The 26,904-nt window shown below is 35.7% G+C and overlaps 1 protein-coding gene across 3 annotated transcripts in view; it reads right to left on the bottom strand.

Moving 5' to 3' along the window:
• LOC135684539 (uncharacterized) overlaps positions 1-26,080 on the bottom strand; it is a 33,975-nt gene extending 7,895 nt beyond the window's left edge. The window contains exons 1-7 of one of the 3 annotated variants that reach the window (XM_089115000.1): positions 25,207-26,080; positions 12,275-12,350; positions 9,821-10,159; positions 7,974-8,012; positions 4,693-4,959; positions 4,058-4,345; positions 739-1,008 (exon numbers count right to left, since the gene is read on the bottom strand). In XM_089115000.1, coding sequence (XP_088971126.1) covers positions 739-1,008; positions 4,058-4,345; positions 4,693-4,959; positions 7,974-8,012; positions 9,821-10,159; positions 12,275-12,350; positions 25,207-25,209 — 1,282 coding nt within the window. In that variant the 5' untranslated portion in view covers positions 25,210-26,080. Of the gene's footprint in view, positions 1-738; positions 1,009-4,057; positions 4,346-4,692; positions 4,960-7,973; positions 8,013-9,820; positions 10,160-12,274; positions 12,351-19,355; positions 20,776-25,206 lie in introns of those variants that run through there. The other 2 variants (XM_089114998.1, XM_089114999.1) reach the window with 2 other exon arrangements.
• Positions 26,081-26,904: the final 824 nt, after the last annotated feature.

Below are 26,904 nucleotides of genomic sequence, written 5' to 3'. Positions count from 1 at the left end.
TAGAAACAGGCACAGTGCCGGAAACTTCAAATTGTGTCCTGTTCTTAGTGCTTATGAAGGGTGCTTTGAGTGCAAAGAAAAGGGCTTGTTGTTAACTTGCTTATTAGGGATCAAGGTATTCTGTTCTCTTGAAAAACTAGTGTCAATAACAACTTCCTAATATTTCTCATATTGTTTTTAGTCTAAGTCTAATCAGTGAGGACGATTTGTATTTAGTGCGAGAAAGTGCGAACTGATTTGTTATAAAAAAAAGCTAAAAGTGCCAAACATGTTTAAATGCATCTCTTTAGAATATTCTCACGGTCAGCAAACAATTTTAACTCTATCGCTATAACAAATCGCTACAATAATAAAGTCTTTTATTTGAACATTATTGTTTTAAATACCATTGACTAAAAATGATAAGAACAAATTGTAGAACAAATATGAAATTCTTGACCTTTATTTCGCTATAAAATTGTCAACTCATCATAAACAAGAAGAACTGTGATGTGACGTTACTGGCATCGGTTCTTCTCTCACGGCCATTAAGCTGGGTGACAAACATATTGATGTAGCGCTTTAAAGGCTTGAGTTTTTCTGGGTTAAGTCTGACCAACCTTTTAACAGTAATTCTGCATAAGGCATACATTTTGGTTCATTTTCAAATTTACTTTTCGATTTGCATAAAATAATAAATAGGCCTACGGGGTTAAAAAAACTAAACGAACGCATGTCAATTATAAGCAAGATAAATACCTAAAACTTGCAGCGTAGCATGTTTCTTCTTTCCAGTCCATTTATTGATGGGTGTGCACGTGTATATCCCTTCGTCCTCGCGCCGTATGTCCTCTATTATCAGAGACCCATTGCTATTGATTGTAAACCTTGGGCTCTTCGATAACGGCTGCCCCTTGTGTTGCCAAGAAATGTTTGCAGCTGGGTTTCCAATGGCAACACACGGAAAATATGTCGAATCCCCCACGAGAGCTGTAACTTCCGGATAGAAGTAAATAATTTCTGGATGATCTGAAACATAGAACATCGGGGTTACTTATGAAGGCTCAGGTTGAAAATTGAATCTTCAAAAGTGAAAAGAATTGAAACCTGGAAGGCTTTACAATAAATGTGCATTAAAACAAATATCACTGGTTCTATATAAATCTTAAAACTGAGAATAAATTCAGTATAGAAAAAAAGTAATGTCTAAAAGCCAAAGAAAACAAGGAGTTTTATTTTCTTGTAAAAGCAGGTTTCCACTGACTGCTGAGGGGAGTGTGAAAGCTTGTCTTGATTCTCGTATGCCCGCTGGCTGTTTCGTTTTGCAAACAAAAAAGAGCAAGATATTTTTAGGAAAACATCTTTCAGTAGCATTTTAACAAAATTGTTGATAAGTTTTGAGTCTTGGCTAATTAGAGGAACCTTTTTAAAAACAAAGTCTTTAAGCTGACATTATGCAAATATCATTGGGAAAACATTTGAGAAACGAGGAACCCTTGAGAAATTCCAACTTCAGCCAACAAGCCAACAAACTGAAAATCATTGTCTGATAAATAGTCTGATCTTTCCCTGGAGCGAGTTCTTCCTTGATACCATGTCCGACCCTAATGAGCAACAACAAGCATTCAGTTCATACCATTCTTTTTTAATGTAAAGGACAGATTCAAATAATCGACTTAAATATTGAAGCGGACAGTCACTTATGATCAGCCCCTATAAAAGGGGTCTACAAAGGGGTTGATATCGGCCATGGGGGTCGATTTGACTATCCAAAGGGTAGTTAGATATGTATGGAAACAGATCTTTCTTTTGTAGTTATTTTTGGAGTCGATAAGAAAAAAGGAATTCATGAAAAAGGGTTCGATTGTTATGAAGACCATTATTCTATAGCGAATACGATAAGCAATTCTAGCAGGTAGGGTGCTGACGACTGCATAAAGAAAGAAAACTAAACCAGGTACATGTTATGTTTCAACTCTATCACAGTTGGTGGGCAGCATATTTGTTCATGTGTTTAATGAAAAGAATCACCCTAAGGAATCGCTTCTAAAGATAGACCTCACGGAACAAGGTTCCTAACTTGCCAAAATTTTCAAAGATAAATCTTAATAAATATGTTTTGAAGCCATGTTAGTGAAGATTTATGTAGTTTTGACCGCATTTATATCGACAAATCACAAACTCTTAACGCATTAAAAAGGTCTTGTAATTGGATTAAATTAGGAGAGACGCCGACAAGCAATTGTAAAAATTGTGTGCATTGTGCCGTTGGCTTTCCAACAGCAAACTTAATAAAGAGTACCGTGTCAAACGACAGTTGTAAATTGTCGTACCAGAACAAAGATGACAAAGGTATGCGAGGTCGTGAGATTTTGGGCAATGGCATACCGAATAACTCGAGGTTGTTTTGCAAATTCCGACACCTGAACACGAAAAATGATATCTAAATATAATAAACTGATTGTTACCATGAGCAACAATTAAAATAAGCTTAGTCTTCAAATCCTTTTCAAATTTGTTATAGTTCATGGTGAAACATTGCTTTCATATGAAAAATAACTATATTTTCAACTTTCAAAAGCTCTTCAGTTACAAGCACTCTGACCTCACCCTTGCAGATTCTACGTGCATTTACAGGGCGCTATAGTGAAATTATCTTATTCACATTTAAAAAATGACTGCGAAAAAAGCCTTTTATAAGAGACCTGTATTCTAGTGTTTTAAACAAGAAACTTGATGGGCAAAAAAGGGAACCTAGCTCTTTTAAATGTTTGTTTTTAATTCTTGTTGTTTTGCACAACAATAACGTTCTACATTGACTATGCTTTCAATAGATGTTTTCTGCAGTTCCGGTGTTGGCCTAGCAATTTAAACACTAGGTAAAGTTCTTGTGAGAAGTAAACAACTTTGAAAACAGATTGTTTACTATTCAAGACGTTTCAAAGTCCATTCCAATCCGTCCGTAATGACATAGGCCATCCAGGCTGGGTTTGCCCATTCCATTACAAGCATTTGAAATAAATTAAACGATTGTGACTTAACAGACAAATTTATCTAAAAATTTGATTTAAAAATTTCATTGTTGATATAAATGCACATATTTTCCGTAATCCCTGAGAACTTAAAGGGCGTAAAATCAAAAATGGAATTTCTTGAAGCTGAACTCCAAGACCCTTATCTTTCTCTATTCGTCTTGTTTTTGCACACAGGGAACGTCCATAAATATACTAAGCTTACAAATTGCAGTATTCAATACAAATTGCAGTATTCAATGCCTACTATCATGCGAAAAGTTGGAACAGGGGTTCCTTTTTGACTTTTGAAAGCAAAAAAAGTTTGTATCTAAAGCTAAAACAAGGCAAAATATGTTCCAAGTAAAGAGTAATGAAATATTTCTGCAGCAAAGTCTTCTTTTGGAAGTAGATCGTCTACGAAATCGCAAAGGGCCAATGTTTCTCAGAACTTTGGTACAAAGAGGCATGTGGTAAATTACCCAAGCAGCAGGTGAATGTGATGGCAATGTTTCTAAAACTCTTACCATGTGGTACAAGCGGCGGCTCAATGGACGGAAGATTTGTCACGAGCTCGAGGTCACCTGTAAGGAATCCTCTCTCTTCGTGTCTAATCTGACTAATGTGGGGTCAGATTCATTAAGATAAAGCTTATTACGGGATAAAAGTAAGTGTAGGATTGTCTTAACCAGCTACATAGTATAATAGAGTTTTTTATAAGGTCTTTCGAATCACGTTCGAGGGAATACACAGGGGCGGTCCTAGAAAAAGATCGCCAGGGGAGAAGGAGATTTTTCAATAAAAGAAAATAAAGCCAAGCTTTGCTGTAGAGAAGAGAAGGGACCTTCTCCCTTGTTAACTAACCATTGATTTTTTTCATTTTTGAACAATTTTCCTACTGTTAGTGTAAATGAAAATATAAAGTTTTTCATTTATTTTGAAGATCGGCGCGTTTTTTGAAAACATCCGTTTATTCCCAACATTAAAGTACCATATCTGAATAATACCTTAATAATAGAAAACTAAAGCCACACCTAATTAAAAAAATTAGCAGCTTGAAAACTTACATTGCACATTGAAAAACATCTCATATGTGGTGATTTTAAATTCCCTGCCTTCTATCTTCATGATGGAACAATTGTAGGACCCAGAGTCGTTTCGGTCCGCGCGATTAATAATAAGGCCACCAGTTGCTGTGTCCAGCGTGAACCTAGGGTTATTTGTAGCCCTTGCACCATTTCGCCCCGTCCAACTAACTGTCGAACTTGAATCAACACGTGTCCTGCCGCAAGGGATCGTCTGCATTTGGTTCTCAACAGCATTTATATAGTGACCAGGCAAAACAGAAGCAGACGCTAGAAGGAGAAGGGTTAAATCTCGATTGAATCAGATGGGATTAAAAAGTTACAGATACTAAAATTCTAAATTCATTCATGTAAAACACAGTGGATGAAGGGACAGTTTTAGTAAAGACGGTCGCAATCGCAATCCACTGTCATAAACTGGCGATTGCGATCGTAAGCTACCACCTGGAAGGAGCAACTCACATGTATTTTATATTTTCTATAGTTAGTGAAGGAAGACAGGCATGGGTGACAAAAAAATTATTACAAACATCGAAAAGTAGGCAAAACATAAAAAATGAACACATAAGTTGTTAGTGCAATACTTCTGTTAATTTACACATACAATGAATACTTACTTTTCACGATCACCTCTATCACGTGAGCATATTGCCCAGCAGAACTCGTGAGCGTAACCTGGTAACTCCCACTGTCCTCTCGATGAAGAGACTTGATAGTTAGGCCTTTTGTTGTCACCGTATGGCGACCTTTAGGTAAAGGCCCACCGTCTTTCGTCCATTCGATCTTAGGAGGAGGGTTGCCACGCACATAACATGTTAGAAGAACTGTGCTTCCTAAAACTTTGGCGATGAATTTCTCCTTTGGACCATCACAAGTTGGTGCCTCTAAAAAAATTGAAATGAAGATTGTCATGAGTAAGACAGTAAGAATCATACCAAGTACATTAAAAGATTAAGTTATTTTAGGGCCAGAGTCAATGGCTTTATTCTCAAGATGACAAAATGTGATGTTGATATCTTTGTAACTGTGACAAAATGCTATGTAACTGATGGCTTTCCAATAATTTGATTCAAATCCTAAATATATCCAAATATAGCGAACAAATCTTTATATTTTAATTTCAAAAAGAACTGCGAGACCAAAACACAACTAGAAACTGCTTACGCAAAATCCCCCATAATACTTTATCTGGGCGATCTTTGCTTTAGTCCTGATTCTATTCAAATCAGTATCAACCTCCTTACTAACCTCCTGGCCAGAAGACAAACTCTTTAGTCTATCTCTTTCTTAACAAATTGACGTTTTGGCCTGGAAATACACTTCTGCCGCAACTTAACAGATAACTGATAATTTTTCATTGTAAAGGCTTGTTACTGGGTAGTGACATTTCGGTTCTGTCTAATTGAATTCGGCCTAGCGCTTGCAACGAATTCTTGGGACAGACAACCATTTCTATAGCAACGCAACGTAATGACATATACTGTTGTTCCTTGGGCCGAAAAACAAACTTTCATTCTAGCGTTTCGATTCCAATCTATACGAAACTAATATGCCGAAACAGAAGTCTATAAAGTGCCGTACACTGATCTGACAAACGATTTGCAGCTTTTAGCATGAAAATGTTTGCATGCTCTTCAGGATTCCTAAAAGACTGAAATTATCAATTTCTTGTTGGTTTTTCCTCTTTTCGCTTGTCCGCCGATGGACTTTATTTTGCACCGACAAGCTAAACACTCTTTAACAGGGAATGGTCGAAATGCACTGAGAAAAAGCTTTGCACTGAGTGAGGCAGACAGAAGATCTTACCGGAATCATAAGGAATCTGGATCTAGAAATATCAAGGAGTTATAATCATGGAAGTCTAAATAGTTAAATGCAACTGCTCCAAAATTATCAAACAAAAAAGGGTATGGTGTAATTATGAATAATCAAACACTTAAAGGCTATCTTGAGAAATTTACTGTGCTTTCAATTTTCATGCAGTACGATATTAGGCCGGTTTGGGAATTCTAATCGCAAAGCATGCCGGTTGCGCAAGAGCTTTTAAGCGATGTAATACATAAATATCTTGGATTAGATTCTATACAATGGGATGAACGACACAATCTAAATCTTTTCTTTGTTCTCAAATGTTAGGTTGACATCGATATCGTGATTGAGGAAATGCATGATTTATCAATTTTAATTTAACTGGGCCATCCACTATCCTAATTAACCATACTGCAAGATATGAATGTGTGAAGTATGAAACAAAAGATTAGTCATATTTTCAAAGATTTACATTTTTGGCACAATCACGTGCAGTTCTCAAAACTGGATTCTAGCAGATTTTCCTACTAAGCTATCGCTCGCCTTTTCACAGAAAAAAGAGCGTGTATTTGATGTATTGATATCTTTAATTGAGCTGTTTCGGAGCTGACGGGTCTAGCAACCCGCACAAAGAAATAAGTTGTTTCTGAAACCGTTAAGAACGTTATTCTAACATAATCGTTGACGTGTGTGGTAGTATATGCCCAAGAAAAGGCAACGCTACAATGAAACGAATGACTAACGAAGACGCTGCTGAAATCAAGAATGTTGCGGTGGAGAACTAGATAAAGAATCGCATGTCAACATTACAATTGTAATGACAGATCGTCTTCCTTTTAACGATGCTGTACCCTTCAGTCGAAGAAAGTTGTAAGGTTATGTGAAGAAATTCTTTGGAGGATTCAAGGACCATTTGATGAAATCTTACAAATCATAGCTTACAAAACTTACTTGACAATGACACACATGGAACTGGCATTGTGTGAATAATAGGTGCTACAGAATTATCAACCTTTCTTTGATTGTTATAGTAACTTTTAAAAACAGTTATTTTATGACGCCACTTTTCAAAACCCCAAAACGTGCTTTGATTCCACAAATCCAAAACAAAGTCGACTAAAAACATAGTAAACAATTAAAAATTATATCGAATTTACATGGCACAACGGAGCTCTATTCAGTCACAGAAATCACCTGATAGTTTTATTCAGAATCAAACGATATGTGAAATTTAACAGAGGTACTTGTCATTGTTATCAATCATAATATTTGCATTCGTTCATTCCCAGACCAAAGAAATCAAATCAAACTGATAAAATGCAATTTCCATGGGCCTATTGCAGTAAATCTTTCAAGAATTTCTGCGGGTGGCCTTTTCTTAACTGTATAAAGAATAGTGCTTTTTAGATAACAGTTCTTGTGGGAAAATATAACGATACCCTAGCATAAAATGGACAACTGTAACAGATATTAATTTGAGGAACCTAGGCAACAACAAAGATGAATCTCGCACAAATACTGAAAAAAGTAGCAGCTCCGCCTAAATGATAAAACTTTATTGTCTCTTTTTCATTTATTATTGTTCTTTCAAAAATCAAAACTGGCATAGGAATTTACTTGAACAAATTATAACTCGGAAATCACTATCTTTTTGAATAGGAAATAATAGATTTGTTAGGACAAATGCTAAATTTTCATTTTTGCTGTATCCAGTCTAAAGTAAACTTAATTCTCTTTTGTGAGGCTCATCCTACAACAAAGCAGAAAACTAATTCCCTGAAAATGCCTAGAATCGGCATTAAGCTGATTAGCATTTTTATTGCAACAAAATTTCATAAGAATTTCACTGTCTTAGCTGATCACTATAAGATTTCCACAATGTCCCAGAAATTGAAGAACAGAGCAGTGCAAATAGTTTATGTCAATTTATAATCTTAATTTTCAGTTTTATTTAAATCTTACCAATTGGTTATAAATTTAGTCTTACACCATTATTGTCTTCTAGAAGTGAATAGAGACAACTTTTATGTGCTTCACTTTAGACAAACAGGCATAGAAAAAAATTATTACATAATTTACAGTTACTTACCCATAACCTCCTTCTTAGGTTCTTTACTTTGAGATTTATCTAAAATTGCAAATTTTTAGAGTATTTGTACATTTTTTAAGAATAAATTTCAAATAACCTTTTTAAGTTTAAGAATTAGGGTTTATTTTTAGGGCTACATGACATCTAATGGATATTCTAATTAAGATTAAATTACATTTATTGTGCTGCTCATTAGTATCATATCCCTGAATTTGTGCATAAGGTGAACAAAAAACTTGAATATTGTTAGTAACTGATAAACAAAACCAAAAGGACAAATCATCTTAAAAACCACCATAAATTTTATTGATAATTAATATGATGATAAATTTTTAGAGAAGAATTGACTTTTGAATTGTAGCTGCAAAAATCATTAAGCTATGTTTGATATGGGACAAATGTTTACAGCAGCTTCTGGTGCAAACTTCCCAAACCAGATCTGTGCTAAATATCTGTCTTCTGATATTTCGATTCAGGAACATCAAAGATAATTGATGACAAACCATGCATATGTGTCATAAAATTTCTTTTCTTTGTCCCATCTTCAGTGTTTGAACACATACATACAGTACCAAAAATTGCAAAAAAGCTCTTTCAAATTGTAGAAAGTGGGAAGCTTTCAATAACTTGGGCAACTTTAATTAAGTAAAACACCCATTACCCTAGAGGCAAAAAGGTGGCAAATAAATTTACATCAGCTTCTTACTTTTGCATTGAAAAAGGAAAGTCTGAAGACTCAGGATTTAAGTTCAAAAGAGATAAAAAAAGCAGAAAGTAAAATGCTAACTAATATAACAATAATTCCAAACACAAAAGCGGCCTGACAAAATGTGCTACCATTATATGTGATGCCTTCAAAAATATTGGATGAGATTGAAGAAATTTCCTTGGGTTTTTGGCAATTCATTTCAAAAAATTGGCCTTGAAAGAAAAAAGTAAACTTGGCCAAGCTTCTCAAAGAACTGTCCTGATTTAGGTTCTTTAAGGCCTTGACAGACTTAATGTGTGGGCCTAAGATCAGTATTTTGGTTACCGTAATGCCTCAAACAAGTGCCCCCCTCAAATAAGCACCAACCCTAGAAGCGAAGTTTGAATAAGCGCCTTCCCCTCAAAAAAGAGCCCCCTTCAAATAAGCGCCCACCCCTTGATTAAGCACCCATCCTTCAACCTTCAGAAATGGGCACTTATTCAAACTTTCAACAAAAACATAAATTGGAAGGCAATTCAACAAGAAAGATTAATGAACACAATTTGCACCCAAATCTACTTTTTAAATAAGCACCCCCCCCCCCTCAATTAAGCACCTCCCTCGAATAAGGGCCCACCCTGGAGCCTCAAAAATTAAATAAGCGCACCGTTGCTTATTTGAGACATTACGATACTTGTTTGTTGTAAAGGCACTATGCCCCACCACATTTCGATTGCCATTGGTTGGAATATAAAAAGGACCTATTGTTACAGATCCAATCAGCAACATAAGACTAATTCCCGACATTTTTCTCGATCATAAAGATGCTACAGACAGAGCATAGTGGCTTTTATTAACAACCACATAATGTTTATTACTCTTTAGTTCTGAAACAGATCACACAAGCAACTTGTGTTTCTATTTCCAGCCCAGATTTAGGAGAGTCCCTTCAACAAATCTTAATAAATGCTAGCCAATATTATACATCAAAATTGATTCCTTTTAATTTTGCATAAAAATGATTTGATTAAAACATGTTTTTATCAAAAATAGACCCCTCATTTGCTGCCCATTTTTCAAACCAACACACGAAAATTAGTAGTCAAAATTCTTTTCATATAACTTGTCTAAATATATATATATATATAAAAAAACATACCATGGACCAAAAGTTTGATTGGAGAACTTTGTGAGGTAGTTCCAGATTTTAGACTAACAACTTTGCAGAAATAAGTGTCTTCATCTCCAAGGTTCAAATTTGCTATCTGCAGATTCTTTCCATCTTTTAGTGTCACACGATTTATATATGACACATGTACACTTGGACGGAAATTTTGATATTGAATAAAAATGTCATCACTTGTATCATTCCTCCTCCACTCAACCAAATCAAAGACAGTCTCACCAACGTCACATATCAAAGTTACTGTGGACCTTACAGTGGCTGTAACTATTTGCCCTGTTGGAGTGGCTCTTTTGTCTCTTGAGATTGCAGAAACTGAAATAAAAAGGAAAAAACATTAAGAAAATAATTTCAAAAAAAGGTAGTTATAAGCAATCATAGATAAAAGTATGATAACATTGGAGTTGCTTTCATCTCATCAATTTGAAAGATCTTTATTCATGTTATTTGACTTGGAATCTAACTCTAAAAATCCTATTCAGATGCCAAAAGAGTCCTATTCAAAACTGTGCTCATATGCTTTTAACAGGCTTGTGTTTATTGAAAAAAAACTGGCAAAAATAACCACAAAGGCAACGGTAAACAATTTTCCCAAAATTGCAAGTCAAACAAAAAATGTTCATAAAGAGGACCCTATACTATTCTAGTACCCTATATTTTATAACTGGCAGTTACAGGTTGCATCTGCTTGCCAACTTTTTATAAAATTCAAGATCACAAAAAAGCCTTTTCTCAATTTACCAAATATCATTCTATCTGTTTATAAGTAAACAAAAACTATTGAATATAAGCTTTTATACATATATCAGAAATACAGGGTGGAAAAAGCAATAAGCAGCTGAATGTTAGAAACGACAATAAAAAAATTTAAAAATCTTAAATGAAAAACCTCTTAAAGAACTTTTGAAAGCCAGCGGATTCTATTTCCACAGTTTTCATGATAGCTGATTCCATGTTTATGATTCAGATTTAAAGACATGTAAATAAACCTTATCACCAAACTCAATGATTCATTGTTTACATGTGCATGTTTTATTAACCAGCATACATCAAGCAAGCTACCTGCTATACCATAAATTTACTAAGCATTTACCAAACTGCTTCTCTTTTGACTTTTCAACAACATTTTTCTTTCAACAAATTTTTTAAGCTTTTTATTAGATTCAGGCTAAGTCTGTGTGGTGCATCGAAACTACAAACCATGTTGTTTTAAGGTTGATCAATATTTTTTTCAGAGGAAACTGATTGTTCACATAGGTTCTTTTTTATGCAGCCGTTTCACAACACACGAATCTTGTTCAGGAATCAGTATCTTCAATTTATTTTGAATTAGAATATTTGAATATATAGAAAATCAATCAAAAAACTGCTTACCATTTACAGAATAAAAGCAACCACTCATTACCTTCATTGTGAAATTTAAGAAATCTATCTCCTTTTTTCAGTATAATTATTCATTAAGGCATCAATAAAGGCTTAATCGTTAATGAACGCTACCGAATTTAGCTTTAAAATCGTCACAAAAGCAATAAAAGGTCTTTAAATATAGCCTCATCTTAAATATCGATTAATTTGATCCTTATATCTACGGTTCAAAAACTATCATGTTTGAAAACATCAACATTTACAGACTTCCTTCAATTTCATGATACAATTGCATAAAATAATTTTTTACAGAAATCTTTCATTGTCTGCAGATCAAATCGGATCTCAATCAGGCCATAAACTGGCAAAAGAAAGATGACTTTCATCACTAGTGGTTTACGGTTAAACTGTGAATCAAATTAGACAAGAAATTCGGGAGGTTAAGCAGCCAATCAGACAAAAAAAATTGCCGATATTGCCGAAGAGTTAGCTTATAATTGTATTATAAATAATCTGCCGTACGCAAGGATGGAAAACAATGTGTAATCACGACTTTGTCGGCCATTTTTGTAATTCAAACTCAATTTTTGAATAGAAATCTATATTATCGATTACATGAAAATTGGGTTAGGATTACTGAAATGGGCTTTAGTGCGGTAAAGGAGGTGGTGCTGTTTCTAGATATACTAAGAATTGTAGATGGATCTGAATTTTCATTAATTCGAAGATTTTAAAATCTGGCAACCAAACCAGGAAGGCAAGCTCGGCTTGAGTGCTGTTGTCAAGTGTAGAATTTCCTCGCAGGCTTAGAATACAGTCAGAGTCGTGATTACATTCGTAATTGTAAGATGTTCATAGTTTTCCCTGAATCGGGTCAAAAAAACTAGCTCAAAGGCAAATCAGTTGCTTTATTAGAATGTAACAGAAGGAAATTTGACTCTAAGATTGTACAAAGACTGCAATTGACAATTCTTGGGCTTACGTAGCCTTTACAAACGGGTTTTATGATCTAAAACATAACCAAATAAATTTTTACATCTATCAATAAAAGTAAAATACACTTACCAACTGTAACGAGGCTTGAGATCAAGATGAAAGTTGTGAATGTCATCCTTTTAGCATGATTTGACCTCAATAATATCTGGAAGAGACAGATCTCGTCAGTCAATTGTACTGGCAAATCCTAAACGATATTTTGTCGATACATTAACCAGAACATCTATAATCCATACAATATACTGCCGAAGGTCTAAAATTGCTGTTTTGTTGGTAAATTCTTTGTTTTCCTGGCCAGAAGAACGATTAAAGCTGTTTCAAGTCACCAGAAATAACCCGCAGCGAAAGTCGCCTTGTTGATCTGTTCACGATTGGCTTCCTACAATGACCAAGGCGGACGGGGGCCAGACAGCAGTTGAATGGCGAAGTTATTCTTAAGCGAATTAATGAAGTCGACGTTTAAGCCCTTATGGGAAAACTTTACGAAACTTCAAATATTTCTGAATATTTTGACTAAAGTTGGACTCTAGTTTAGTTAGTTATTTCTGGATATTTTAAGCATTTTTTCATAATTTTTTGACTATGTGTTGTAAGGCTACCCCCGTGATTGTAGCTAATTTTGAATTATCACTACAAAAGAGTGAATCAACCAATTGAAGAGCAGCACTTTGACTCACTTCCTTTTATGATGCAAATCAATGCACTAGCCGACAGCCAATCCAATTCAAGAGCGCTTTTTGAACCTGTCATTCACAATAATAAGGGTTTGCGTACCTTTCAAAGCTTTAGAAAAAGGGAAGGTGCCAAATTTTTACGGAACAAAGACAGAAGGATATGAGACAATGAACAACAATCTTTTTAGCAAACAGGGAAACAGTCACGAAAGAAACAAATCAAGATAGAACTCAAATCAACAAAAAGGAAAATTAGTTTTTTCGCTTTTTGGAAGCAATGATGAACTGATGAAGAATAAAAAATTACACTTTTGAAACTACCGGCTATTCTCAGCCTTCTGGCCTAAATTATACCCATTCTAGCTGTACACCCCTAGTAAATCCTTATATGGGATGATCCCAATCTTGACAATGTGTTCCCATTGTGTCATCATTGATAGATGGTGGAAAACATATCGATAAAGGAGAGAGAAAAGTTAGATTGAAAAATAAATGCGACGATACGTGATAGTTACACGAATTAGAACAATTTTTATAAGAACGATTTTAAAGAATGACAGCCTCAAAATTGGTCTAATGTTAAGAACAAATTAAAAACAAGCTGAGGCTGAGCTACTGTAAAAAGCCATTTGAACAAAGTTTTATCTCAATAACGAGGACTTTTAGCCATGTGTGGGTGCTTTTTAGGTGAATGTACAAACTTGTTGGCAAATGGAGGCTGTCTCAGTCATTTTGCTGGCAAATGAGGCCTGAGCACCTCCCTAGGGCGAAAAAGCTAGCAATCACACTGCTTACACCCTATCGTGACCCTAATAATATAAGAACAATTTAAGAACGATCCAGCCTCATATTTTCAAGAAATTATTAAGATTAGTCAGCCTGAACCTAAATTTACTGGTTCTTATAAAAAAAGTGTGCAGTACTGGTGTAAACCAAAACAACTGCAAGCGGCATTGTCTTAATGGTTTTCATCGATTGCTAAGTTAATAAGATAGAATTCGTTAGCTTTCCTAAAAATCTTTCCTTTCTCTGTTAAACCTTGCTTCTTGAATTTTATTGATTATTTTCATCATTCAACTTCTAAATAAGGTTGGATTGTCTTTTCAGATCCTGATTCCCATCTATCCATGTCTATATATTTCCTATTTAAACAAGCACCGCTGTCTTTAAGCAATAATTGCCTCGTGTCTTGCAATTCTTATATTTTCATTGTAAAAGAATGAATCGATTGGGTAAAGAGAATATGATTGTTGATTGAACGATGCTACAAAGAATTCCAACATAACAGGTGCACAACAAGACTTTTAGGTGACCTCATTTAAAATTCTTTGATAGAATTTTTATTCTGCAAGTAGCAATAAAAATGCAATTCATGAAAATTTTTTTTGTTTCGTGATGGCGTTCATGATTTTAATGACCTTTTTCGTATGTATAAAAGCAAAATGTCTTCCTATTCGTAATTTTGTATGACTTTTCAATGCTAGGGTGGAGTGGGCCTGCTTTTTATAGAATCAACTTCACCTTACCCACTCTTGCCTAAAAACATAAATGGCACTTGTCAACACTTTTTAAAAGAAAACTTAAGGACCTAGAACACCACAAATTGCCAGCATGAAAGTCTCTTATTAAAGCAAGAACAGTTTATAGATCACAGAGGGTGGTTAAAGGGTATTTTGTAAAACGTGATCGGCGATGATCTTCCATATACGATCGGCTATAGCCTATAATATAATTTGCGAAACGACTCTTTAGAAAACTCTTTTGAAACATTATTCTTCGCAACTCACTGTTCTGAATTCCTTTTACCGCCCTTATTTAAAGGTTTGCAGCGGGCATTTCTGTCAAAGATACCAAAGTTCCGCTGTTCTTCAACCACAAACGTAGAAGACATGGAGGATTGGAGGGATGCAGCCCCCCTAATCAGGCAAAGATTGTCGCATTTCAGGCTCCATTTGGATAATGCTATCTCAATGGAGATAAAATATTCCAAAAGTTCCACGCTAAACACTTCTAAACCTCTAGCGACCGCCTCTAGCAACCGCCGCAACACTTTGCTCCAATATAAATATTCTACAATAAAAGCAACATTTTACATTGTATCCAGGTTTTGCTCGTTAATTACTATTTGATCACTGTTGTTTGGCCTTGTTCTAAATCTTTGGGACCAAAACAAAATTACAGTGATAAGATCAAATTGGGAAAGAGTCTCAGTTATGCGGCCATATCTAAGCCAACCTGTAATAGTCCGGTCTGAAGGCACAACAATCGTGCAAAATAAGATACCAGCATGGGGCCAAGTTAAATGTTCTAAAAATAGAGAATGGGGCAATTTATGGACCTTGTTGCTTGGCATGACATTTCACACCTTAGATTGTATACCAATTTTGCAAACATACACTCGTTGCATTTCTCGAAAATGACTTTTTCATTTCGAGGACTTGGACTAAGTTCAATGTTCTAAAAACAGAATTCTGGGCGATCTATGGACCTTATTGCTTGGCGTGACATTTTACACTTCAGATTGTATATGAATACCAAATTCTGCAGACATACATTCGCTATATTGCTCGAAAGTGCCTTTTTTTATTTTGAGGAGTGGGACCAAGTTAAATGTTCTGAAAATAGCTGTTAGAGGATTTTTTCAGCTTAGGTCAGTTTTGCATCATATTCTACATCTCACACTACAAAAATTGTGAAGATTTCATGCTGGTATCATATTTTGCACGATTGTTGTGTTAACAGACCTAACTATGACAAATTTAACTGATTTTGATCATTAATCTAGAGTGAAATATTCTAGAAATTGACTTTTTAGACGTCATCACTTTGAAGGACTTCTGAAAACCATTTATACTAGCCTCCATAAAATTTCCGCCGATCTCGACATATTGCAGCAAGGGCTTTTTGGATGAGATTGGAGGTAGGCTTATGAAAGTGCGCTATAAAATAATTTGACTGCATGAAAGAAGGTGTTCTTATGCATAAAAGATTCATAAGTTGATTAATCATGTTAGCACGTGGCTAGGCCAAAAACCAGGGTTTCGCTTGAACAGGAATTGATGAATCGTTGTAAAGCGGTTGAGATGTTTTAGTCAATAATTAATGAAGAAGTTACGCAGCTCTTTGATGAAAAAATCGCTGTCGAATGAGTGTGATTTTTCAATATTCTTTAGAAATTTAAACGAGAACTTTGTCCGAAAGATAACATTTTTCTGCTTATAGGGTTCTTGATGTAAAGGGTCAAGGCATGTGACCCAGGAAACTTTTTCCTGGTACAATGGCGTACTATCAAGATTTTGCGATTCTCCACTTCTTTGCTCTGCTCGTCTATTTCTGTGTTGCCAAAGATATTTGAAACCTAATTTGCGGTATAAAGATAAGAGATCCTAAGCAATTTGACAACAACAGAACAAGCACGGAGGTTTATGCAATATATGGATAAATCTTATGCTGTTCCTCAAGGATCAACACTTTGACTATTTGTTAAAGCGAGTTATCTTTTAATCAAGATTTTTCTTTGGGAAATGTCAGGTCAGGGTTTAGATTGCTTCCGAAAAGTTGCGATGGGGAAGTTCCGTGGAGACAAACCTTAAAAATCCTACTTTCGAAGTCGTGTCTCTATGGGGGGTTCTATTTATCTGGTACTTAGCATTTGACAATCCAAAATAATTAATGGAGGTTGAAAGAACAAAATTTGGGGCTTTCCTGATATAGTGAGAATGCCAAAGAGAAAAGATAATGCGTGATTAGCTTTCTCCAGCCCCAGAAGATGTTGAAAAGTTGTTGGCATGAATGTTTTAATATTCAGTCACCACGAATAAGGTTAGGATTTTGAACACAGATAAAATGTTGCCATCGGTGCTGAGTTAACAAATCGCGATCTAGGAGGTATTTGCCCCGGCAGACTGCCTCCTAAGATTCTCTGGCATTGTCGTGCGATGGCCGTACGTGACAAGACAAACCTACGCTAGAGATTATAAAAAGATCAATGCCCAGTCTCCGCTCTTTCCCTCTTGGCATAATAATGCAGATTTTGGTGAATATGCAAAGTTCAACTTTGTTAATTTTTCTGAAACATTTTAATTATGCAAAAGCCATTTAAGAGTCGGTTTTAGGCAGCCGGTTAGTAATCCAACTCTATTATGCCCAAGATCAGAAGGATTTTGCTCTAATCCTTGGATTTTCTTAGAACACAAGTTTCTAAACAGTTCTACTATGCTGAGAATCATGACATACACTGACAGAGGGAGCTGTGGTATACACAAAATCTAACTTTTTCGAATTACTTAGGGAACTGGATGTTGTTAGTAAAGTATTCTGGATTATGGAAAGCATATCTATTATTGCAACATCTTCCAGTGACAAGAACTCGCATTTCTTACAATGACGTTATTAATATTCATATATCAGCCAATAACAAATTCAAATATCAGATTTCTGCCCCTTTAACAGCCAATAGCTGCTAATCTGGGGCTTTACACTACGAGGGAGCAATCATCAGAGTTGGCCGAGCCTATAGGGGTGGTAAGGGGTCAGTAGGTTAAATTGGTAATGAAGACAGTGCATAGTTGTATTACACAGTTACCCTGGGAATCAGTCAATACAATTAACAACTGCAAAAATTGCAAGCAGACAAGGCGTATTTACATAGACATTGTGACCAACTTTGTAAGCGTACATTTCGTAACAAATATCAAGGGTACATTTCGTAACCCGGTCCTATAAGGAAGCCATTTTGCCACCCTTTGTTTATAAAATACGATCTGCAGAGCAGCCATTTCCCTATTTCTATCCTACATGCTAGTGCCCCACCGTACTGCAAAAACCATCGAATCTTCAATCTCAATGTCGACATCTAGCTGTACTAAATGTAATAGAGAAGACCAATGTTTTGTAAACCTCGCCTTAGATTTCTTTGAGTTAATACTAGCCCTAAACAGACAATAATCTAAGTTAAGTAATGTTTGCAGACATCTAAAAGTTTTAAGCAAACCTCTGGCTTTATTTTCTTTTATAAAAGATTCTCAACCAGCCTGATCACTGAACACAGAACGGCTAGGAAAAAAGCCAGCAAATCGAAAACGAATGGCAATATTGATGACAGCTTAACGCATGTTCCCTTATCTCTCTTTCATTTTCTAAACCCCACCTCAAACGGAACGGATGGATTCTGCATCCAAACCCACAACTTCAGTGGAGTCGCCAAAGTGGGGGTGCGGTAGGGGGGTGCGGTACCCCCCCCCCCAACAATTTGTCCGTCGGCACATTATGGTTTTTTGTCAGGAAGGAGAGGCAAATTTTGTACTCACTCTGAAACCTTTTTGCAACAATTATAACGTATTAACATTTCTGTATTAGCTGAACTTTCAAAGTATTGCACTGAAGTATAAACTTGGAAACAGATACACATGAAAGCAGCATATAAGAGTTATTATATTTTGACCACACCCCTATAGAGTGAGACACGCCCTTTTTGTCGGTAAAAGTATTACTTTACCCCTCCAAAAAAAATTTTTGGCCTCGCCCTTGGACAACTTTCATGCTTGTTTCAGTACCGTCGGAATAAAATAAATTTTGGGGGATGCCTATTTGTATTACTTCCATTTCAGTACACTTTTGAAAAGGAAAGAAAACACTGTTTAACAATTATTGGGAGAGGGGGGGCACCAGCAGCCTCGTAGTTGGTACCTTACAGAACGAGTGACTTACATTTAAAAACATAAAACAGGACATTTAGGGGCGATATTCCAAGTAGCCTTTTTTGTACTATCCCTAGTGAAACCAATGGCACTGTGGGGTAACAAAACTTTGGTTATTTAACAAATCTCATATAGCAAAAACTGAATTTGAATTCGTTCTTAACCTGTTGAAAAGAACAAGTCTTCACAAATATCTCAAACATAGTTTGTTGCTCATCAAACGAAATGCAATTAGGATGATGCTAGGATGGTGCTAGGGGACACTTTAAATGCGTTAATAACCATAAGCAGAATATACAATTTGCCTTAAAAATGTCTAGAAATAGAGAACTAAAATTCTGAGAGGGATACTGTTCTCTCAATTTAAAATCGTTTTGTATCCGGATAATTCAATCTTTCTGCTCAAAATTACATCCATTGGAAATTCAAATTATGCATCTTATATGTATTGTGGGATATGATGGGATGAAGGAAGCATTTGAAAATGAAAAATCATATTGCAACTGGGGAGCACTCCCTTTTTCTCATCAATTGATTTGTTTAGCCACACCCATTTTGCATTTCCTCCTATTAGCATGAAATGAATAGTTGACCAACAAATATGGTGTTGAATATGATCGAATGCTTTTTAATGGGATCTTATCAGAATAAAGGGCCTTCTTGCTTAATATTGGTATTTTTTGTAACTATTTAAACCATGATTGCTTTAAAATCCAAGAAGGGTCTTTAAAGATTTCCCACAACTATTCAGAACAATAAATTTATAAGTTGACTCACAGGATTCTTTGGTCTTGTCACAGTGAAGGGAAAACCCTTATTCTTTTGTTCTTCAATTTGAGAGGCTGTGAAGATATCACCATACTGTATGTCTTCATCGTTCTCAAATAATATTTTTGGTTTCAAAAACATGCTGCTTTACTGGAAATATATTATCTTGAATCAACTCCCTGTTATTACCAATTATTGAATTAATAGAAAACGTACAACAATACAAGATAACAGTGTTCATATCACTACTTAAACCTTTTTAATGTTCCGCTTAAAGAAAACTGCTCAAGCGTTTCAACTGCTTCTAAATCTATCAGCTCACGAGTCAATAAATATAAAAGCCCAAACAAATCATAGGGTTGATAAATAAATGCACTTTGTACGGTGCAGAATAATAAGAGTAATCTTTTTAGAGCAAGAAATTTGAGAAATTGTAAACTTGAAATACTTTTTAAAGACCTTTATTGGTAAAGGGTTGAACCCATTGTGATATTAAACTATTTTATACCACACAATATCCTACATAATCCATCCTTTGTTAAAGGCCGATTCAAATCCGGGATTTTGCTGCTAAATATTTGAGCAGAAGCTACAGAACGTTTACTGTTGAAAAAATCTTTATTGTCCCGAAGCAGTTATGAGCAGCTTTTCGCCAAAGTAAGACTCTTTGTAGAAACATGTGTGGGAAAATATTGGCATTGACTTTATTTGATTTAAAGATAAGATCTCGTTATGGTGCTCATGCGACCTCGTTTAGAAAAAAAACCGCGAATATCCGGGTCTTCGAGCTAGTGTTTCTAAACATATTTTCACACGATTATGTGAAAAGAATGCTATATGAGGGGTTATTGGTTAAAAGAAAAGGTTCTGTACTTTCTCTAATTAAGAACAAAAATTTGTTTGTGGTACATTACGTCAGTAATCTAAAATTAGTACAGGTCTAGATAAACATACGACAATTAGTGATTTTTAAAGACTTGAAAGTTTTTGAAGAATCACCAAGGCTTTATTGCAAGGACATTCAGCCATGGATGTCGAATTACATACCGTTGTTTGTTACATCATGTGTAATATCTACAACCCTGGACAAAAGTTAGGAGACATTTGCTGTTATAATCATTTATTGCAAAAGCACCCAATCCCTGCCCCCAATATCAATGTTGATGTTGATTTTTTAGGTTTTCTGGCTTCCACAATCAACTGCTATTACCCATCACCAACGTTGACATTGGGGGGAGGGGCATACCACTGGTTTTGAGGTCAATTAAGCAGAAAATCACGTAAAAAGTAATTGTCTCATAACCTTTTGTCCAGGATTGTAGTTTCCTGTACTTTTAGCAGAAATATCCTTTATGAAAATCACGCAACTTTGAGTCGAAAATATTAGATTTTTTTCCAAATAATTCTAACTGTCAGCCAAATGTCTAGCACTATTCTAATCATCCTTTTTTTAAAAGACATTTCTTTGCAAATTTATTTATTTCCAGAATGCTTCGTATTCTGAATTTTACCTCCAAGGCTTGTAACCCACTAATGAAGAAATGCTTCTATGCAAAAAAAATTATCAGACATGTTTAAATAGTTTGAAAGGTTATTGATACGTGCAAGTTTCAATCATATCTGGTGTCACTTTTTAGGAGCCGTTTTCGGTGCATTGGACGGGAGATATGCCCTAGGCTTTGTTCTGGGGTATCTGACAAAGTTATTGGTGACATTTGCCTTTTTCACTGCCATCTAGCCTACTGAATGTCGAGGTAACAGCCATAAACGTTATGTTCTGATGAAAATAGTACCGAAAGCCCCCACCCCCAGTTCACACAGGGGTTTCATTGCTTTAAAGAAGGTGGTAGCGAAAGCCTCAGGCTAGTTCCGACAGCTTGCCACATAAATGATCCCTTTTATCTAATGTCATTACATGGCTACAGGAAAATAGTTATATTTCAAGGAGAGGTTCTGCTATTTCCAGACGAGTTCATTGTAGTGTATTTGTCAAAGCGACAAAGGCTATTCATGTGTTCTTGTGTCTTGATTCTTGTCACCAGTTTTGTAAGGCTCTGAGTAAAAACAATCTCTATAGCATTAAAACAAAGCAGGTCTCTTCACTCGTCTTATATAACACGGCAGCGAATAACATACTAATCACGATGACCCAGCGACTCTTCTATTAGGCCTATTCAGTTTTTGTGAAACTCTTTTCATTAAAGTTGTATAGAGTTGTGATACTTCGAAGCTTCGAAACCATGAATGAATAAAGCGTAGTTTACTTATTCACTACAGGTGACAGAGCTTGAAACACGGGCTTAACAACTGAAAATATGACGTGGCTTTCTTATCACGGTAAAGTAAATCAGAGTGTATACAGGAACGGCTTTAGCTCAGAGAAATAGTAGACTAAACAGTACGCAACATTCTACTTTACAGCTAACTACTTTTCTTTAGGCCATGGTTGTTTCAAGAGAAACAAAGTTGATTCAACATCAGGAAAGGTTGAAAACTTACCATAAAAATACAGAAAGACTATCATAATGTTATTATTGGGAACCAAGTAAGTATTTTGACACAAATGCTGAGAAAATATCAAATTTTCGACCCAAAAACTAAGCCGAGACTCCCGGTGGTTGAGTATCCTACGTCACAAAATAAAAGATTGCTTGAAAATCTATGAATTGTTAGTATCTTTAAACATAATTTACTGTTAAACAAAATTAACCAAAATTTATTGAATTTCACTGTTTTGTATATTAAAAATATCGCTGTTAAATGAAAATTTAAATATCAAAGGTATCGTTAATTCATTTTGAAAGGTTCCTCAAAATCTGAAAATGTTTGAAATGAAATAAAGATACAGAGTATGGCTTGCCTGAGAATTTAATTAAAATGATTAAGAGGGTATTAGCATATTGAAATTTGGTAACATGAGTGATATTTTCACACACTTGTTTTTCATAAACAATAATAAAATGATTCTTATTAAAACTATGATAACAAAACGGAACGTAAAGTAAGGCTAATGCTATAAACACAATAAACAGTAGTATTTTTAATTAGTTTTAAAGCGATTGGCAGTTATTCATTTTGTTTATCAGAAACAAAATAATATTCGCCCGCAGTCTTAGATTCTTTCATAGTCAGTACTGCACGTTGAAAAAACTTTGGTTGAGGAAGAAAATGTAGACAGACAGGATGGGGGCATGGGTTGGAAGGCAGAGTGGCAGGGAGATTATAGTGCTATCAAAATAACAAGGGGGGCTCTTACAAAAAATGTTGCAAAAAACAATAGCAAAAGTAGAAATTTGCCAAATTTCGGCATTAACAAGGGAGTCTTAGCCCCCTGAGCACCCTAGCACTACATCCCTGCCTTTGTCTCTTTAGGGTTTATAATGACCGAAGTTTAGCAAAGGGGCCATCCTTTCACGTAAGTGTATGAAGGCCTTTAGACTGCTTAACTGAAATTATCAAGCAGACTAGGATTTATCTTTAATTAATTTATACCCTAGGTTGACTCGAATCAGGCGAGAAAAAATTTTCCAAAGAGTTTTCCAAAAGTCAACAAAGAGTGCTTTCAGTTACCCTCAGAAATTAAATCCGGTTTCAAAATTGATATGTTTTTATTTGCATTTTGAAAAAGAGTCAAAGTTGACGAAAATTACAACAGCCATTCATGCCAATGGTCACGACAACTTTAAGAATCTGAACAACCTATGTACCTATTTCGACCAGAGTCTCTAGAACCGGGGATAAATAATGAAGGCTCTGATATTCAGTGTACACTCATTTTTTATAAGAAACAAAGATCGATGTTGAGTACTCCAGTTTCTTAATGTTCTGGAAATTTCAATACTCACTGGTTCTTAAGAGTTTCTTAATTATGATATCATGAATGATGTTATGAAATGTTCGTGATCTTTTTTATCAAGTCAAGAAATTCACTTCTGTTCTGATGCTGTATTTAGATGTGGAAAGTATATTCTTATCCCTTGTGTCTCAAGTTCTAGGCCATCAGGGCAATCATGCTCTTGGATTTTACAAAATTTTGTTGTTCTCCGTTATATCAGGATTCAATAGTTTCTTAATTTTTTTGCCTCGAGTACTGAAGTTTCTTAATTTTTTCTGACTGTCCACTACTCGTTCTTACAGCCAGTTTCTTATAAAAAAATGAGTGTATTCAGTGTATAGAGGCATCCCCCTTCAAGTTTGTTTATGTTTTCCCTTACTTCATTTGCGCTATGGGGTCCAAAAACTATTTTCAAACAACATATCAGGTTTTCAGAGCAATTGGATTTTTTGGGTTTCTCGGGGGATTTTTCTCGAAAACAAAAGGGCTTTCGCCAAACCCTTGGTTTGCTCCTTCGCAACGCCAGTCTCGTATAACAAAACAGCTAGATGCACATTTGAATGGTTACTGCATAGAAAAATGGAGGTATAAAAACTATAGAAGATAAAGGATTGTGCTTTCATAAGAAATGCCACACAGCAAATAAGATAGGGGTTGAACTAAGTTTTTGTCAAACCTACATTGCTTATTTCTTGTAGAATATAGGTAAAGAAGGATGCCCTTGTAAATTCTTCTAGTCGAAAATGTTAATTACCAAGGCCGTTAGAAACGGAAGCTGGCGGGGGGTTGAGCCCCCCTCTAACTATATTTCCTTTACAAAAGTGTACTGAATGGTGAGCAATACAATGGGCACTCAGCCCCCCCCCCCCCCCCAATATGAATTTCGTTCAAACGGCACTGACTAAACAAAATGTACGACGCTCAACTTGTCTTTAAAAATTACAATGATATTGAGTAATGGAAGGCTCTAAATGCCTTGGAATACCCCCCTTTTATTCCATTTGTTTTTATAAATAGCCCAACGCGTATTGTCTGATTACAGGGGCAGCCCCACAATGGGCACTCCCCCTTCCCGCCACCCCTAATATGAATTTCGTTCAGACGGCATTGACTAGACAAAATGTACGACGCTCAACTTGTCTTTAAAATTACAATGATATTGAGTAATGGGAGGCTCTAAATGCCTTGGAATACCCCCTTTTATTCCATTTGTTTTTATAAATAGCCCAACGCGTATTGTCTGATTACAGGGGCAGCCCCACAATGGGCACTCCCCCTTCCCCCCACCCCCAATATGAATTTCGCTCAGACGGCATTGACTAGACAAAATGTACGACGCTCAACTTGTCTTTAAAAATTACAATGATATTGAGTAATGGGAGGCTCTAAATGCCTTGGAATACCCCCTTTTATTCCGTTTGTTTTTATAAATAGCCCAACGCGTATTGTCTGATTACAGGGGCAGCCCCATATAAGCCATTGTCGTATGACTGGAACCTAAATACATATCTATGTTAATTATGCCATTACCTTCTTCCTGCTTGTACATATTATAATCGCTTTTTAGAATCATTAGTCAATTGGGCAATGTATCGCGCTGAAAAAGTGCACGGGTCATGTCTTTCCCTAGGGTGACCCTGGATTATACCATTTCCTGTGTATCTCAAGGTTCCAAAAAATGCTTTGCTGCTTACCCTGTTGCCAACACAAATAAAGCCACCTTTTGAAAACGACGTTGCACTCTGTGCTGAAACTAAATTTTGCCGTATTTTGTTGTCCGCTTTAAAGTGCTTAAAAACGTAACAGAACTTCCATTAACATGTATAGCTAGCATCAAATCCTTTCAAAAGCTCAAGAAATATGGTTTAAAACCTACTTGGACAAGAGCTGCCTGATTCATGCAAAGCTAAACATTAGCAAATACACCTATTAATGCCGAGGTCAGATTCTTGCAGGTCTGTGGTTGTACTACTATCAATGATTTCAGGCTGCACAAAACACACATTTAAAACAGAAAACACATACCATAGTAAGGGAAATGCAGTCCTGTTCCTTTTTGTCTAAATAAATTTGTCTAAACCCGAGTTGTCTAAATAAAGATCCAAATTTCTGACACTTGATTCCCAATTTTCTACACCAGCCACGTTGTAATTGGAACCTAGCTTGGATCAATATAACCAGCAACCATCCTAATAAGCACTATTTCTTCTTCGTTAATTTGTAATCATCGACATATCGAAGCATTAATTCTATTAATATTTAAACAAGCGTAACTTTGCGGTTGTCGTACTTAAACGGCCACCAGATGATTGTATAACGTTTATTTGATGAGTTCAATAAAAGCTAAGCGTTTCCCCCTGGTTAAAGGCCAAATGGAGAAGTTCAGGAAAACGAGAACGTTGATTGCGCAAACGAAAATACATGTAATGCATTGTGTATATGTGGAGAAAGAGAAACAAAAGCCAAAGCAATATCTATTCATAGCTTTTCAAGAAAATGTTTTTTATCGTTAACGTCTTTATCCTTTATTTTGGTGAATTTAAAAGCTGTTTCTGCTGTGAAGGTTTTCATATAATAAGCAGGAAAGGCGGAATTTGCATTTGAAATACTAACATTGGAGGTCCTCAGTGAAAGCCCTATCAACGTACTTTCGTTCTTACAAAGACAGCAAGGGGCCTTTTGTCTCGTGGTCTTTTACCATAGGTAACCATAGGTTGCCATAACAAGATTTCCTACTTTTGCATATGATACATTCAAGAGAAATATCTCTGTTATTTCACTCATTCATTTACTGTGTACAATGTCCTGAGATATAAGGATGGCATTGCAACCTTGAAGGAAACCAGCTTCGTAAAATATTTTCCGTTTGAATCCTCAAAACAATGAAAAGCATTCCTTGAAGACAGAAAGCTTGTTCGCATTACGTGTATTCTCAACGTGTAATCTCGTTATTGCGATAGGATTTTTAGGCCAGCATAGCTCATAATCCTCTTTATCATTACAATTCTATAACAGTTTAAATACTGCTTAAATACAGACGCAGAAATGTTCTAGATTTGTAGAAAATAGACCTTTTATACGAAAACGAATGATGTGAACAGCTTAGCCAAATATTTTTATACAGTGAATTAAACTGATTTGGAGTTAAACTTTATGATAAGATTGTGGTGTCACGCCACTATCTCTATATTTACATTCTTAACTGCTGCAGCAACAAAATCGCGTGTCGTATCTGCAAATGCTCCGATTAAAAATGTTTTGTCACATTGCAAAAATCAAATGTCAGGAGAGATATCTTTTAGGGCCATAGGGTCCTTAGAAAATATGTTATTATAAAAAAAGGTCCTTATGGTCAGAAAGATTGCTAAGGCGAAATCTGTGATGTCATAACTCACATGCAAAAATTTACATCAACTTCATGAAAAGCATTAAGCATTCTCCTCGCATTTATAAGATATCGCGACATCGATGTCCAATGCAACGGCCGATGTCCGATGCAAAAGATCTCTAAAAGTATTCAGAGAAATGAAAGTGATGGAAGCATCTCAAAGCAATGTAATAGATAAACAGGCAACTTATTACCCTGGGTACCAGAGCCACAAAATTTCGAGTGCAGAAATGGAAATCCAATCGGAGGAGGGGCTCCACTCCTATCTTCTATTTCTGCACTCGAATTTATGTGGCTCTGGTATCCAGAGTAGCAAATCATAGGTAGTATAGGGA

Source organism: Rhopilema esculentum, chromosome 21, assembly GCF_057945365.1.
Source record: "Rhopilema esculentum isolate cy_ngs chromosome 21, ASM5794536v1, whole genome shotgun sequence".
Taxonomy (NCBI): Eukaryota; Metazoa; Cnidaria; class Scyphozoa; order Rhizostomeae; family Rhizostomatidae; genus Rhopilema; species Rhopilema esculentum.
This window is presented reverse-complemented; position numbering and strand designations above follow the sequence as displayed.